The following is a 16,777-nucleotide window of genomic DNA, read 5'->3' on the forward strand; positions in this document are numbered from 1 at the left end:
TTAACTAAAAGCAATCAGAATTTTAAAGTGAAAATAAACCTTGGAGATCCATGCAGACCCCTGTTTTAGAAAGAAGAAAGAAGACACCACAGTTAGGGTTACCGAGGCGCTGGACCTTCAACTAGAAGCAGGTCTCCCACCTCCCAGCCAGAGACAGATCTGGTAACCAACACAGGGAAAGCACTCCCTGCGGGCTGGTTGCAAAGTGCTTCTGCTTTACTGTATTTTCCTATTCGTGTTCTAAGAGAGTCTAATTCTCGTTTGAATGAAGAAGCCTTCATCCCTTTTAGGTATTCTTGAATTATTAAATGATGAATACAATTAAATAGTAAAAGGTCATCTTCAATCTCTCTGCCACCAATGAGAGACGATTCCAAGTGCGCATCAGTGCAACGGACATGCTGGTTTATGGGTCTGACACCTTGCAAGGAACGTTACAAATCCCTATGATATCCTTAAGCTCCCTCTTCAATTGAACTGAAAGATGGCTAAAAACCCCACTCGGGCAAATGACTCCCCATCGCCTGACCATTTGAGAATGCTCTAGGGGGCACTTATTGCTGCTGAGGCTGCTAGTAACTTGTGCTGTTTTCCTGAGCAGCAGCAGGCTTTTGACAGTAACCCGGGTAGAATTTATGCACTTGGAAACACAGCCCTGTACTCTGCTCAGATTTGCCTCTCTCCCCTACTCCTCAGCTCCCCATCAGAAGCGTAGAGATCACACTCATCTCTAATGGCTTAGAAAACAAGATCAGAACTATTCAATGAGAATGGCTGGGGAACAGGCCCAGCACATTTGGGGTTCACTCAAATTTGGACTCTGCTGTGGTTGAACACACGCTCCATTATCATGGTGTCAGGTCAACAGAATAGCAAAAGAATCTCTCAAACACCTAACTATTCATAGAACCCTTTGAATAAATCAAACTTGCACTGTTATGAGAGTCACCTTATGCCTCAAGGTCTAGGCAGCATGTTACAAAAGGGAAGTGAGTGTGTGCTTTTATCTGCACACAAATTGATGTTTAAAGCACAGAAAAATGAGACTAAGGCCTACTACCAAAAATGTACATTTTGCCCTCAGAAGTTGCTTTAGTCAAAGAGCATAAGCTATCCCTCTGATTAAGAACATTGTAAAAAGATACACACCTTGCAAAACTCCTCAAGTAGTTGTGTATCAAACTGCATAGTTTAGAACGCTCAAGTAAAACAAACCTATCTGCCATGGGAGTCTCTTAAAGACCAAAGTTTGTGTAGCTTCTGCTCAAGGTGTCACTCACAAATTTCCTGAGCTCTTACTCAGAACCAGGAGCTGAACTGTGCCCTTCAAGGGCTCTGAGGTTGGTAGGAAAACCAGCAAACACAAAGGCTAGGTAATTCCTGAGACTCGGAGATTAACAACCAGAAGCGATAAAGGCAGAGGGGAAATATCTGTTAGGCATCTCAAATAAACTCCTGATATTTTTCTTCTAACCTTTTTACAACCCTCCCCAAATCCATGTTCCACAATTGTCACCACATAGTAAGCAGTAACTCCTTTCTTCCACTGTCTTCACCAATCTTAAAGTCATCCTCCTTTCTCTCTCACCCCTTTTCATCAGTTAGTGGCTATCTTTTATGTTCTGAACCAGACGACTTCCTGCCTCCACTATTGTTAATACTCTGGTCCCAGTTACCACTATTTCTCACCTGGATTATTACAATCAATTCCTAACTGATTTTGCTTCTACTCTCACCAGAGTGACCCCATTAAAAAGTAGGTCAGGAACAACTATATACCAGAGACATTTTTGGGGGGTGAAGTGAGGAATGGGATCAAAAATGGAGGGGTGCACAGGACTATGGTGATGACACACAAATGATTTGGTGATTTGGTGATGGGAAATTTCTAACAAAATACCCCGGCACACACCATCACCAAATCACCCATGTGCCATCACCATGGGAATTACAACTGAGATGGAAAAAGGCACAAAATGATGTAAAAATAAACTATTGTAACAAAAAAAAATTAAAAAAGAAAAAAGTAGGTCAGACTACATCAATCCTCTGAATAAAATTTTCCATGAACTGACTGTGCTAGGGTGTCTGATAACTGGCCACCAACATGGCCCTCATTTGAGCCCCTTCTGTATGGGCTTTGGGCCTGTCTACATAACTTGCAACAGAGGTTGAAAAGTACTTCTTTTGCTGGGACTGTGTTGCTGCTGGTAACTTCCTGCCACTCTGGAAACAAATTCAGGTTAGTCTCTTGGAGGTTGAGTGACCACATGTAGAAAAGCCCCAACCATTCCAGCTGTCCTAGCTAAGGGAGGTCAAACAAGACCCACTAGCTCCACATGAACTGACAGAGTGCAGAAGAATATAGCCAATCTACAGAATATGGAAAATAATAAACACTAAATTCTGAGGATGGCAATATATCAGTTAGCTTCTGCAAAAGGATACTGATATACATCGCCTGTTTTACATGGAGTGAAAGCCAATGTCCTATCAAATTCTTACAAAATACCCCGGCACACCCCATCATCCCTTTTATCTTGCTTTATTTTTCCTTTCAGGCCTCACCATCACCTGCTATGTTCGGTACACATCTATGTCTTGTCTGTTACTCCCCCTCCCACTCACACACAAGCACACCAGAATTTATAGTCTACAAGGGCAGGATTTGGTCTGTTTTGTTCATTGCCATGGTTGCAGCACTTGTAATAGTGACTAGAGTTTTTCATCACCAGGAAAATAATGGACGTAGTAGTACTTCTGCCAAATCTGGTGACCAGGAATATCACCTGGAATATTTCTAAAGTCTGAGGCAGGGAGAGTGGCAGCAATGGTCAATACGAAGGTACATTGTATCTAATGAAGCTGAATTCCTGCAGCACCCTCAACTTGGACGGGCATTCCAACAAATGCCATTTATGGATTCAGGCAGAGCAGCAGGAGGCTGGACTGCCACTGGCCAGTTCAGCATTCAGCTCCTTGTGACCTCCCTTCCCTCCCCATCCCTTTCTTCCCATCATTTCCCCCTACTAGCCTGTAACACCACTTTGTCAGACCATGTGACTGATCATTTAATGTTTGGGGAGAAAAAAAGCCTCCAAAAAGTACTATCAGCATAGAAATTTATTTGAATTGAAAATAATCTGGTTATATTCAGAGTAATGTAATAATTATCTAAAGCAAATATCATTGGCTCTGAAATAGATCTCTAGATGTCATTCTTTTAAAGTCAAAAATATGTAGTGTGAATGTATAAGAAAGAAAAAACTTACAAAGCAACTCTGCTGACTACTAAGAGTTGTGATGAGAGGGCAGCCTGGGACGCTGCAGCTGAGTCCAAGGAGTTCTCTTGCTTTACCAACTCCCTGGAAAACACACTGGTGATGTAAGAACTTCTGCTAGGTAACAGGACAGCTGAGCCTGGGACGGCTGAGAAACACGGGTAGTACCCATTACATCTCCCCTTTCTCTAACTCTGCCCCTCATGCCAATTTTTTTTCTTTCCTTTAAGATAGGTTCCATCCTACTGGAAAAATAACTGCTCTTTTTGTAAAGTGGCGTAAATAATGTCTTGATTGACTGACTTGAAGATGCTCAATAATCAAGCTTTTGAAAAAGATTAAACAGCAGAGACCATCAATGGCTGGAAGAAAATAAAAATTCAGATACTATATGTCTGCTAAACAGATAAAAAGGATAAATAGTTAAAAATGGGTGAGTAATCCTAGGGTTCCCTGTGGCCTAGACAATCAAAAGTAGATAGATGACCTTTGATTAAACCCATTTACTTGTGGAGTGAGCTGTAAGGAGGCTCCAAGGTAGTGTGGTTTCCAACTGTTCAGAGCCCAGGGGCAAACTCAGAAAGTCTCCTCCTCTCGAAGGTACTGGAACACGGATGAGAAGTCTTTCTTTGAATAGCCTTTTGCACACATCATCCTGTAGATCTGATGGGCTTGACTGCCCAGCAAGATGGGGCTCTTTGTGCTGGTAGCTGAGTCTTGTGCTAATCCCAGGTCCTAAACCAAACAAGGGCAGGAGGGAACACGTTGAGACCAGTAGTTAAGATCTGCATTGGAACTATGGTTTCTAATGTTTTGGTTTCAAAGAGGGAAAAATGAAGTCTGAAAAAGTGAGAGCACTACAAGTACTATGGTAAGTTATAGACACATATACATACAAACACATTTTCAGAAGTGCTTTCCTAAAGCTGCAAGATTGCTCTAGACAGAAATTGTGATTTGAGTGCCCAATCTCTGGCAAGACTTTAGTGTTTTAACTTTGAACAGGGCTTACTGTACACATGAATTCAAACAAAGAACTTCTTTTTCAAATCTGCAGAAACATATAAGCCTAAGACAAACCCCATTATGGAATTACTATACATCTGTTCAATATGCTATTTAGCAACTGCTGTGTGCTGGGCATTGTGCTAGGAACTGGTGATACTGTCACAATAAAACCAAGACACTTTTCTCATGAGACTTGCAGTCTACGGGGAGGGTAGATAACAAAATAAATACTAACAATTCAGATAGTGCAAGTGCTCTGAAAAAAAATAAAGTAGGGTAAGGGGTAGAAGGAAAAAAATAATGAAGGTAAGGGGTAGACAGGAGAGGATAAAAGGAAAAGAGTTGTAATAGATGAAATATTTAGGGAAGACCTCCCTGAGGTGAAGACACCAAGATCTGAATGTTAAGGAGCAGTGAAATCTTTGCAGAGCTGGGAATGAGTTCCAGACAGCTGGAACAGCAAGTCAAAGCCCTGCAGTGCAACATGCCTTGGATATCAAAATATAGTAAAGAAGACCAATGAAACTGAACTTGAATGAACAAAGAAACTCAAGGTAGAAATGAGCCAGGAGAAGTAAAATGCAAAGTTTTAACATATGTAGGTAAGGAGCTTGGATTTTATTGTAAGTGCAATGGAACAGTCATCATTATAATAATTCTTTAACACTCAGAGATCTTCATTCTCATCCTCAGAGTTTCAGAAAACTTATGGCTACTTAAGAGTAGAGAACAGTTAATGTTATACATCTCTATATTTTAAACTGTAGCTAATGGATATTCACCACCATAAAATGGAATCTTGAATCCCTGAGATAACTTGAAATCCCTGAGATAAATGGAAGTCATGGATATTGAAACAGTATGCCTCCATCCCACATTTTATTATATATATGATTTTTATATGAGCTATAAACAAGCGGCAAAAACAAATTTTCTTCTTACCATTACCACCCTGATTTAACCCACCAAGCAATGAAAGAGGAAGACAAAAAGCAAGATGAGGAATGTCTATTCTTTGAAGAACACCCTTGACAACTGAGCAGCTAGTTATTGATACCTTCATTCCACTCAAAGGGGAAAATGATTCAAAGAAAAACTAAACATTTAAAGAATAAATTAAATCGTTAGCCTCTCGAACATATAGGGCACTACAGTTGTAAACATTTTGTGGCCTTTTTATGTAACTTTCACATGTGAACACACAGACTTGGAAAGTCTACTTAATTTTAAGTGCATCTATAGCTTTCACTAAAAAGCATGTATAATTATTACACACACACTTAAAAAATGTGGACAACTACTTTAGTGTTTATATATTGACAACAGACAAACATCTTTTGTTGACATCATTTTAGAGCACATCTGTAAGATGCACTTGTTCTTAAATGACAGAAAATTTATATAGAAAGTGCATTTGATTTTTTTAAGACGGTAATAAAACTAGAATATAAAACTTCAGACTAAGCATAACAGGCTGTGGATCAGACAACACTATCTAGAGAAGTTTATTAGAATTTTCCAAAGGGGCAAGTAAATACCCCCAACACAAGCTAACAAACCAACAAGGGGAAATTAAAATGGCTTTGGTGATTGTTACATTTTAGGAGGGATGTTCTAAAAAGAGAAGGATGATGATTAGTCTAATAAGGCCTGAGTGGGTTGTTAACCCCAAAGTGTTAGAAAAAGGCTTCCCTGGAAGGGCATGAGTGCTGCGCGAAGTGACAAGGAAAGCAAAAGCAGTTATTTTAGGAACCAAATAAGCCAACAGGTTACAACCCATTGCCTACAGATACATAATGGAAACTGGGCACAAATGTCGTTCTTCCATTCTTCCAAGTCACCCTGCAGTTTTAATGAAAACAACTTATCTAAGGAGCACCTTTCTGTTTCTAACAACAGCTGCACAGCAGAGTTATGAAAGTCCAAGTGGAAGATAGGCAAACCTAAGTACAAGGTATTGAAGGCATAAAAATAAGTATTTTTAATGGAAAAGTAAAAATGCAAAATAAGAAGCATGGTTTTAAACACTGCTTTTGCTAGTAAATATTTAAATTGTACTAACAATATGCCTGAAGTTAGGGGGCTGAGAAGTGAAGGGAAGGAAAGTAATCCAGGCAGAAGAACCCCAAATGTGGTGGTTTGTAGGTGAGAGATAACAGGCAGAAATGTCTGAAGCAGAGATGGACGAGGAAAGGCACAAATGAGCTGGTGAAACAAGCAAAGAGCAAATTATGAAGGGTCTTGGAAGGCGATCTGCAGGGACGAACTTCCTTCTACAAATAATTAGAAACCATGAAAAATGCTTAATAAGAGAAAATACATTATCAAGCATTTACATTTTCAGAAGCACAGGCTTGCCATGGTTTAGAAAATCAACTGGAAAAATTAGCGTGAATGGCAGGGAGGTGAGTGAAGGGTGTGAGCTAAACAAGGCAAAGTCCAGGTACTGCAGGTGGCAGAGCAGGGAACTGGAAAAAAAAAAAAAGAATATTTGAGAAGTAGAATGGACAGAACATCAAGGGAAAGAAAGAAAGAAGGAGAGAAAGCTAAGTATGGTATGGGATCCAGGTGTTATGTATTACTACTTTGTAATTGAAAAGAAAAAGTCAACTAGAGGAAAAGTAAGCTCTATGCAGAAATATGAGACAGTCTGTTAAAAAGTATTTCCTAAAGTTAACAAATAAGAGCAGGCTGGCAATTTGCTTCTCAAATGTCTTTAACATAAATATGCATAAACTATTAAAGCAGGAAGAAATATTTAATAGCATGAGAAAGATCTTTTTTGGTCCATGTATCATTTTTTTTCAATGTGCAATTTATGAACCATCAGAAAATCCATACTGCTTCCATTCCAAGAACTTGGTAAAATTAATGTACATTTATAAAGAAGAACAAAATTTTACCAGCTTATAATGCAAACCAACCCCAAGCACTAAAGAAAAATCCCAGCCTATTCTTCTTACCTAAAAGGCCAAGAATGAACAAGATAAGGATTTTATCTATGTTAAGTTTTCCAGTGAGTAGGTAAATTACCATTTTGTAATCTTGCCTTCTAAGATGGACAGATGCTTTGTTAAAAGGGGAGAAGAGGAGAGAAAGAGAGGGGAAGGAGGGAGAAGAAAGAGCCCATTAAACTGTGTTCCCCTCTCTCTTGAGCAGTCTGCATTTACTATACCTTAGCCATGAGTGTTGTTCCGAATCCGCCCTGATAGTTATTAGCTGAGGGAACTCCATCCATCACCCCAGGTACAGGATTGTAAGTGTCACTTGACCAACACCGTCCTGAGCTCATATTTAAAATTTTAGCCAGTAGTTTTGGGTCAAGCCCTAACCTGTCAAAGGTCAGAGAAAATAAGTGTTAAATGTCAAAATGTACAAGTCATGCGTGACTTATTTACGTAGGACGATGCTCCATCTTCTCTCTTCATTTATTATATGTCTTCAGAAATCAAAGCAGATTGATGGGAGTGAAGAATCCAATCTAAAATTATAGGGTAGTAAAGGTTAGTGACTAAACATTCCTGAGCCAGGCCATTCTGCACTGAGAAAAAACGCTCTGCACTATCCTATTTTTAAGAAACAATACATTAATTGCACAAAAAAGTGCTGTTGGTTTATCACACACATGGGTTTTGGACATTATTGCATTTATGTGTCACATAAGAACCTTAAACCAACACGATGATCTAAATTCTGCATTCTCTATTCACGAATGATACATTTCAGAAAAAAATATTGACAGATAAACTATGTGTCATGAAAGCCCATGTGGATGCATTTATATGTATGTTTATTCTCTTAGCATATGAGGATAAATGCGAGCTTAGGAGAAGTTATCATTATAAGAGGACACTTCTGGCTGCAAACTTTTTCTTATTTATTAAATCTTCATTAGACAATCTTGCTTATGAAGCAAGTCTGCAGAGAGTTGTGACATATGCTATCTATTCAGAGACATGCATTATAGTTCTGGGTCAACTGCTGATAAGGTTACTGATCCTGATAAAACAAAGCTTGCCCAAGCGGAAACATCATTTGTTCTATCACTGCGCTGATGGCATAAACGGCTGTTCAATGTGGATCCAGAAAAAAATAGAATCAAAATGCTGCATTACTTTGATTCTCAGTCTTTTACCCCAGTTTGGGAAGCACAGCTTTGCTAAGTACCACTGAATCAAGTTTCTGATAAAACTTTATACCAAGCAGTTTATTAAACAAAGAACTCATACACCAAATGTCACAAGAGCTTTAAAACCAATCTCTTTCAGAATAAGGACTGAAAAGAGACACATACAAATGTTAAATTGAGGTATTTGGCATGCTTAAGTTGTTGTTTATTTTGTGCATTTAAAACATATGTCTGTTTATTTCAAAATCTCAGTTATTTTGACCTATAGAGTATTTTCCCATTGATAGAGGAGAGGAAGGAGGTCAGAGCCAGGATCTGTATGGACTCAACATGTAATGCAACTGGTATGTGACCAGGTTCTTCAGGAGTAGCTGTGGCTCAAGGACTACTATCCCATGTACGTGAATGTATATTAATTCACAAGATGGGCCACTGTATGAGGATTTTTCTTTTACTACAGATTTTAACAGATACAAAAAACTGGACTGAAGTCAGCTATCACATATTCTGTTCAAATGTAACCTGCTGGGAAGAAAGCCAGCAGTTTCATTCGTTCTTTTATAAAGACCTAAGTTTTGTTGCACGTACAGTTGCTCCTGATGTTTTCTTTCCCCCTTTAAATAAGATCAGAATATCACTATAATGTTGTAGAAGACTTGGGAAAAGATAAAGCCAATGTGCTTAGGGAATAACTGTGAAATGTAAAATCACAAATTAACAATTAGTTAATGTGCTGTAACTGCAAAAATATTCTCGAAGCATAAATGATCAAGGATGTGTATGTCTAATGTATTTCTTAAGCAGGGAATATTTTTGAAGACCCCAGAATATCACTTCTCCCTTCCATTTGAAATATACTTTAGGGGCTTCCTAATTTAGACATTTTCTTGAAATGGCTTATGACATTTAAGGCAGCAGAGTTACTTCCTCTTTATAATCTATCAAGCTACACTCAGCAGGAACTCACAACAGTCTCTACAGCTAAGGAATATCACGCTATCCATAATACCAAAATGATGAGTAAAGCTTATTATCCTTTTTAAAACCCCACATTTTATTTTTCTTGTATGTTAAAAAAATTATAGAACCCTTTTTTGGTGAACATATTGCTATTTAGAAGCATCCTGAGGGGCAGACCAAAAAATTAAAAAAAAAGTGGTGGTTGTTATGTGCTCACTTTTCAGATCTGATGCTTCCCCTGTCTGCCATGCTGATTCCCTCTAGGAGATGCCTACTGCCTCTCCCTCTGTGCTTTTCCTCCTCCCACTCTCCCACCCCCCACAGCAAAGTGCATCATTAAAAAGAGCAAGTTAGAAGTGTTTTGCATTTCATCTTTCTGAGGATTCTTTCACTGGCACATATATAACTGACAGTTGAAATTAGACACGATATTAAAATCAGTTACTGAAGTCCTCTGTCTTCCACTGTGCCCAAGGCTTGTAATGGTCTGAAACCAGCTAGAATACACAGTAATTGTCATTCAGAGAGTCTATCCTAAAACGTCATGCTTCACTGGAGAAGACTGAGTTTCCATTTGAAATCAACAAATTAATCCAAGACAGGTATCTGAAAGGGCAAGTTTAATAGGAAGCAGCTACTGGGCTCTCAACCATGATAAAATGTTATTGCTGTTTCCCTGTAAATTGGCTGGGAACATATGATACTTTCTGCATAAGAGCCCCATTGCTGTTCAGGAGATATACAGCTCAAGCCATCAAAAGGATGACAGTCTGTCAGTCCCCATAATAACTTGCCACTGGATGTGGTTCGAGAGTATGCGCATGCATGCATGTGACTTTGCAATTGCTGGAATGTTCTCTGATATAAACAGAGAATGAATTCATTGCTCTGACCGCATATATAATACAACTCAAATAAACGTCACTGTGTCAAATCTACTCACCTTTAAAACATAAGAATTTTAAATGAATTTTTGGGAGAAATAAAAATGATGCATAAACTGCAAAAAAAAAAAAAACAAAAAACTGAGAGAGAACCCAAATGTTTGTCTTCACTATTAAAGTTTAAGGGCCAAAAAAGTTTGCTCACTTTATATGCTCTATAAATTTCTATACTGTCTGATTTTATATAAGGAAAAAGCAAAATATGTCACTGAGATGTTTGTATCACAGGAAGATATCTGGAAATGAAACATCTAAGACCATGTCAATTTTAATCAATTACTCCTTCACCAATATCTGAACAGAACTGCTCTGTGCAGTGCTGCACCTGAAGCACTGAAGTCAAGGAGGCCACATGAAGCTGCACCATCCTCCAGAAACGGGTGATTAAGACACCCAAATAACTCTGACCTGAAGCCAGAGAAGTTTCATCTCCTCTCCTCGCTCCTCTCCTTTTCTCCCTCTCCTCTCCTCTCCTTATTCAGTTGATGAATTACTGTTGAGTGCCAACAGAGTGCCAGGTATGTTCTTTCGATATAGCAATGAGCACACAAAGCCATTTCCCTTCAAGGAGCTTGCATTCTAGTTGGGAAGACAGGTAATAAACAAAAAATATACAATGCCAGCTAGTAAAAAATGTTAGGGGAAAACCAAACATTAGAAAACAACTCAATTTAGGGCCCTCCTTTGTGGCACAATGGGTTAAAGAGCAACACAATGAAGCTCTCCACAGCCACTGCAAGCACAAGCTCCATCCCCTGCCAAGGAACTGACTCACATGGCACAGCAGACTTCTGCTGTCTCACCTGCTGCTCTCCTCAGCAGTGTATTTCAGTAGATCTGCCTGTTCTGCTCCCCATTGTATTTCTGGTAAAATCTTTCACCCCCAACCCTGCCCAACACCTCTGGCCTGTATCCAGCTCTTTTATGTATAAATAAACAAATCTTTAAAAAAGAAAAGAAAAGAAAAGAAAGAAGAAAACTCAATTCATATATTAACCACCACCACATCAACAGCTACCATGTACTGAGTACCTACTACGTGCCAGGAACTTCTTTAAGACTAAAATGGATTAATTCCTATTACCTCTGCAATAACCCTATGAATAGATATTATTTTGTCATTTTATAGTGAAAAACACTTAAGTCTTTGACAGAGATGGGTGTTTGGCAGGCTAGATAAATACCCAAACTCTCACTATCCCGAGTCTCAGACTTTTTCACTCCATCAATCAATATGATGGTGCTTTGTCAATTAACTAAGAAATTTGGTCAAACATATCACAGACCTTTTGCTATTTTCTTCTATTTAGTTATTTATTTAATCTTTAAGAAAGACTTTTATTTATTTATGCATACAAGAACTGGGGTATAGGCCAGCAGTGTGCATGGGGGGAGAGGATTCACCAGAGATAGAGTGGAAAGCAGAACAGGCAGATCTACTGAAATACACAGCTGAGGGGAGCAGCTGGCAAGACAGAAGACGTGTGGGTCAGCTGGCTGGCCAGAGACTGAATTTGTGCCACAATGGCTACGGATTAATCCTAAACTAATCCCTTCACCAACAGGGAGCCCCCTATTTTCTATTTATTAAGGCATACAACTGAGGCTTCAGTCATCACCTAAATGAAAAGGCAACATCTTCTGAGGCAAAAATAAGACTTGTGGGAAAGTTCTCACTTGAAACAGCCATCCAGAAATCCAACTGCTTCAAGTCTCTTTTGGTGGAAGACAATATGGTTTTTGCTGGAATGATCTGCATCTTGGTTAGTAATGTAACTAACCTGTCTTACTACTAATATTTTAAAAATAAATCCCAGGTAGAGCAAAAATAACAAAGCTGATGTAAGAATGTATTAATTACAGTAACAACGAATGTGACACACAGAACAATACCTCTCTCTAATGCAAGCAGAACACTTTCCATGCCATAGAACTGTTAAGTCCTAACTAGGACCCAATTAGAAGCAGAGAGAGCAAATAAAAAGAATCTCAAAATGTTGTACACTGATGTTTTTATGCTTGCTTTCTTTTTAACAGCATTTTAAAATTTCACTAACATCCATAAAGACTCACTGTAAAAGATCATAGGGTCGATAGAAATTTTTAACTATCAGATTTTATTCTTCTACTTTTGAAAAAGGGAAACATCAATGTTCCAGAAAAAAATACTGTCTTATGAGAATGGAATTAATCAGAAATGATCACTTCATAGGAATAGGGACTCAATTTGTAAATGTTGACATTAATGCTCTAGAAAAAATTCACTTCAGAGTGAACAGAATATAAATGTGGCTGAACCACTTTGATGCTGTACTACTTTGTGGGAATTTACTACTTGGGAATTTATGCTTGCTGATGCCAATTTTCTCTTTCACCTTGCAAAGCTCAATAAATCGTGGTCGTTCTCTATACTCTATTAGAGAACAACCCTGTCATTTTAAACCATGTCTGTAAACCATGGAGAAAAAGACAATAGCAAGAAGCAATCATTTTTAGGACTTTCAAACTACTGAAAATCTTTGTAAAATAAACTGACAAAAATCCTAATGTTAGGGAAATAAGTGATTCATTAGTACGGTCAAAGCTTATAAATTATTGAAACAGTTAAGTAAAACTAGTGAGTTCCTGCTTTGTGTTCAGGTGTTTACATATATATGTAAGTATTGTGTGTGTGTGTGTGTGTGTAGATGAATAACAGTAACAGAACGGAGTTTTGGAAAGCTAAATATTTTATATTTTCACATTTCTAAATACCATATTAGTCTTAGTGGACAAAGACTAATAATATGGGGAAAATCTATGCTGCTTCTCTGAACATTTCTATTTGGAATTTTATCAGTTTTATTTTCTCTTTGATAAAAAATCCTCTCTAGTATCCAATGTATACAACTACTTATATAATTTTATTTAATTAATTTGATTCAATTGATTTCAGTCCATTCTTTATTAGCTGGTGTTTCAGGTTAGACTTCCACAAGCATTTACCAAAGTTTCATTTTAGAGTGGCAAAATGGTTATTTAATAAAAGTTTTTCTAGGAAAATTATTTTAGGAGTACCACAGGATACATTACCATGTCTCAGGAAATCCTTGACCCAGAGATGCTCAAAAATAAGCAGCTGAATATAAAATAAATTGATAAAGATAAAAAGGGAATTTTAAGGGTCATATAATGAAAGCTCATATAGGCTTTTCCTTTTTTATTATATATTCATTTGCAGGCAGAAAAAAAGATAAAAACCTAAAGATGCTCATGCATACTAATGTTCTAATCCTTTTGTTAACAACAATCATTTTGTTCCAGAAATGTACATTTTCCTCTTCCATGAAATTAATCTATAGGACAGATAAGAAAACAAGTTTACTAGTAACCAGTATATCAATTATAAGTGACTTATTACTTAAAACTGGCTACCATACACTCTGATCAGCTTCCTATATACTTACTACCAGTTTTACTAAGGCTTTGTACAGATATGCCTTACTATCTTACAGACATTTAATTTTAAAATGTAAATGGTACAGGATATTGATAAACCAATTAGCGCTGATACAAAGCAAATTCCTTTTATCTCAATTACAACATGACAACTTAATAGGTCAAGATAGTTTAACATCTGAGACAAGGGCAATTCAATAAAACAACAGCATCTTGATATGGTAATTAAGAGGAAATTGAATCCATTACTGTGCTTTAAAAAATACCAAGTACTTTGTCTCTCTTTATTGCTTTTATCAAAAGCTGAGGTATGAACAGTACACTGACTTGTGGTTTTTGTTAAGTAGTTTTGGGAACTATTAAGAAAACACCTGAATGAAGCAACTTGCTCATTAAGCATTTTCTATAGTAAAAGGTATATTTATTATATTCATGAAATACAAAACTTTCAAAAAATTAATTAGGTAATTAATCATAAATAGCATTCTTAACCCAAAAGATTAAAGGTTAAAATTAAAACATTAACCTTAAACATTCTAAAGGATGATCATCATAGGAAAAACAGAAGTCTTGAATCCCTTTAAGCAAGAATGAATGCCATTTTGTTTTAATGGGAAGCTATATTTTAGTGGAAAGTAACAAAATCACAGGCAAGTTAAAATGAATGAGTTATGCAAATGAGTCGCAGGTTTAAGAATACCATCCAGTTTAACCTGAGAATAAACAACCAAGAGCCCTGTCAGTGCAGATTTGGGTAATTATGTTGAAAATAAAGTAGCAGTTACATGGTAACATAACTCTTTAAGTCATTACTATGAATTTGTTTAAAAAACAGAAAAGGGGTGACTCGGTGATGGGAAACCCACAGGAATTACAACTGAGATGGAAAAATATATATACAAAATGATGTAAAAACAAACTATTATATTATATTAAGAAAAACACACACACACACACACACACAGAAAAGAAAGAAAGAAACAGGCCCCAAATGGAGTTAAACTAGTGAGGTAGGTAATCTGCAGGGTAAGACCCCACCTAGTAATCCTCCCCTGAAGAATCCATTTCTTTTGAAGCCCTCTTTCTAGCTATAAAAATCTCCCATTTTATACAATTTCTTACAGTGTCCATGTACTTGCCAGGAGGGATGCTATCTGATTCATGAAATGACTAGTAAAACCAGTTAGATCTTTAAAATTAACTGTGAGATTTTTGCTATTTAACACATTAAAACTGGCGTTTTGTACAGATTTGTCCTACATTGCCAATCAATGTATGTTTAAATTTTACAGTGAAGGTGTTCCTTGCATTTCAACATAACAAAAAAAAACCAGTTTCTACTTAAAAAGGATAATGTAGCTTCAAATATACAACACAATCCATTTTATGGCTAGGCAAAGAGAGTTCTTGCTCTCCAGGGTCCTGTTGGTCATCAAATAAGCAAAAGTCTATTAAAGTTCAATAATGAAGTACTTCCAAAATGTTCCTAGCCCAATTCATTTATCTCTCATGAACAATTTTTTTCCAACATCAGAACATGAAGTAGTAAAGCTTGTAAAAACTGTCAATATATGAAAATTCAACAAACCTGATTCCAAGATTCATAGCTTCAGCTGTTCCAATCATACTAATAGCTAACAACATGTTGTTGCAGATCTTTGCTGCCTGAAAATAAATTAAGTACATATTAAATATCTTTATTTTCAAGCTATATATAACTCATTGGAACTTTTTCAATTAACTCCACATTTTCCCTGGAAATTTCTTAAAAATAAAGAGCACTCAATTGCTGATTCTCTCAAGCAGGGAAAAGAACAGGGAGGTTGTATGTCTCCCTCTCAGAGTCTAACATGCTGTGTGCCATGCCAGATTGGGGGTCTCTTTCAGTAGGTAAGAACCCCAAAGTGGTGACCAATCTCGTCCTGTAAGCTTGGTACAGGTAGGTAAAAGTAAATAGGTAAAGAAAGATTTGTATCTCTTTAAGGGAAAGGGTGCACATTCTAGAAAGATAGTAACACAGAGAATGCAAAGGCAACAAACAAAACAAGTAAGTGGCAAGATATGTATGATTTCAGTCATAAAAGAAAGACCACAGGGTCAGGCAGAGAAGTGAAATCAGAAATGGTAACTATGTAAGAGTGATTAAATACAACACAGGGTATTCCTGAAAGAAGTAAGAAAATGGGCCATGTGCATATGTTTTAGGGAATGGTAAGAAAGTAGGTGCTACGTAAGGTAGGGTGGAGAGCTAAATTTGCATGGTGGGAAATAGGGTTATAGTTCAAGTTTCAGAATTGGGAAACACTGTTGTAACTACAGTGTGGTCCCCAGGAAAAGGGGAGGTTCCAGGTTTCCTGCCTCACTCAACAGAGGGTAGAGCTGAGAGGAGGAAAGAAGCAGTATGTAGAGCCAGAAGACCTGGGGAGGCACACGCAGTGGAGAGACATGTATAGAAGTGACTCTTGTTTCTTGGTCCTGGACTGGTTGAAACAGATGTGGGTGAGAGACAGGTGGGAAGGTTGACTACTATAGCAGCCTTCATGTTGATTTTGATGTTGTTCTTTTCCAACCAGACTTGTCTGGCCATTTCTGATCCTTTTCATGGGTCCCTGCCAGACTTGTGGCAGATGAGGCTTTGCTTTGTGCCAATCCCTTTTGGGTAGACTTTTACCCACGAGGGATGGGTAACGTGGTGTGCCCTTCTCCCTACCCTGTAACACTGTGATCACACAAGTTGTTTTTGGATACAGTGCTGAGCAGAGTAGTAAACCTGGCACACAGGGTCACTGAAATCAATTGAATCTGGAGACTGACTGGACAAGGGACTGGAGATAATAGATCTGAGATAATACTAAAGTCATGAATGAGGTCTAGAGGGTGCCAGTGACCAGGAACAGGCATTAAGAGAAGTGAGTGAATGTGCTTGTGAGGGCTGCGTGAGGGAGGGGAGCAACTAGTTTCATTTCAAAGTTCAGCACTGTTGTACACCCCTATCTGTTTAGGGCAGTGATACAGCG

General features: G+C 37.8%; 1 protein-coding gene across 2 annotated transcripts in view; it reads right to left on the reverse strand.

Moving 5' to 3' along the window:
* Positions 1-3,111: 3,111 nt before the first annotated feature.
* The window catches only part of HIBADH (3-hydroxyisobutyrate dehydrogenase), a 91,272-nt gene continuing 77,606 nt past the window's right edge, over positions 3,112-16,777 (reverse strand). The window contains exons 6-8 of one of the 2 annotated variants that reach the window (XM_012720718.1): positions 15,349-15,425; positions 7,465-7,621; positions 3,112-4,016 (exon numbers count right to left, since the gene is read on the reverse strand). In XM_012720718.1, coding sequence (XP_012576172.1) covers positions 3,858-4,016; positions 7,465-7,621; positions 15,349-15,425 — 393 coding nt within the window. In that variant the 3' untranslated portion in view covers positions 3,112-3,857. The remainder of the gene's footprint in view (positions 4,017-7,464; positions 7,622-15,348; positions 15,426-16,777) is intronic. The other variant, XM_004676806.1, reaches the window with a different exon arrangement.

The sequence above is a fragment of the Condylura cristata genome, unplaced genomic scaffold, assembly GCF_000260355.1.
Source record: "Condylura cristata isolate star-nosed mole 26May11 unplaced genomic scaffold, ConCri1.0 scaffold00005, whole genome shotgun sequence".
In the NCBI taxonomy this organism is placed as follows: Eukaryota; Metazoa; Chordata; class Mammalia; order Eulipotyphla; family Talpidae; genus Condylura; species Condylura cristata.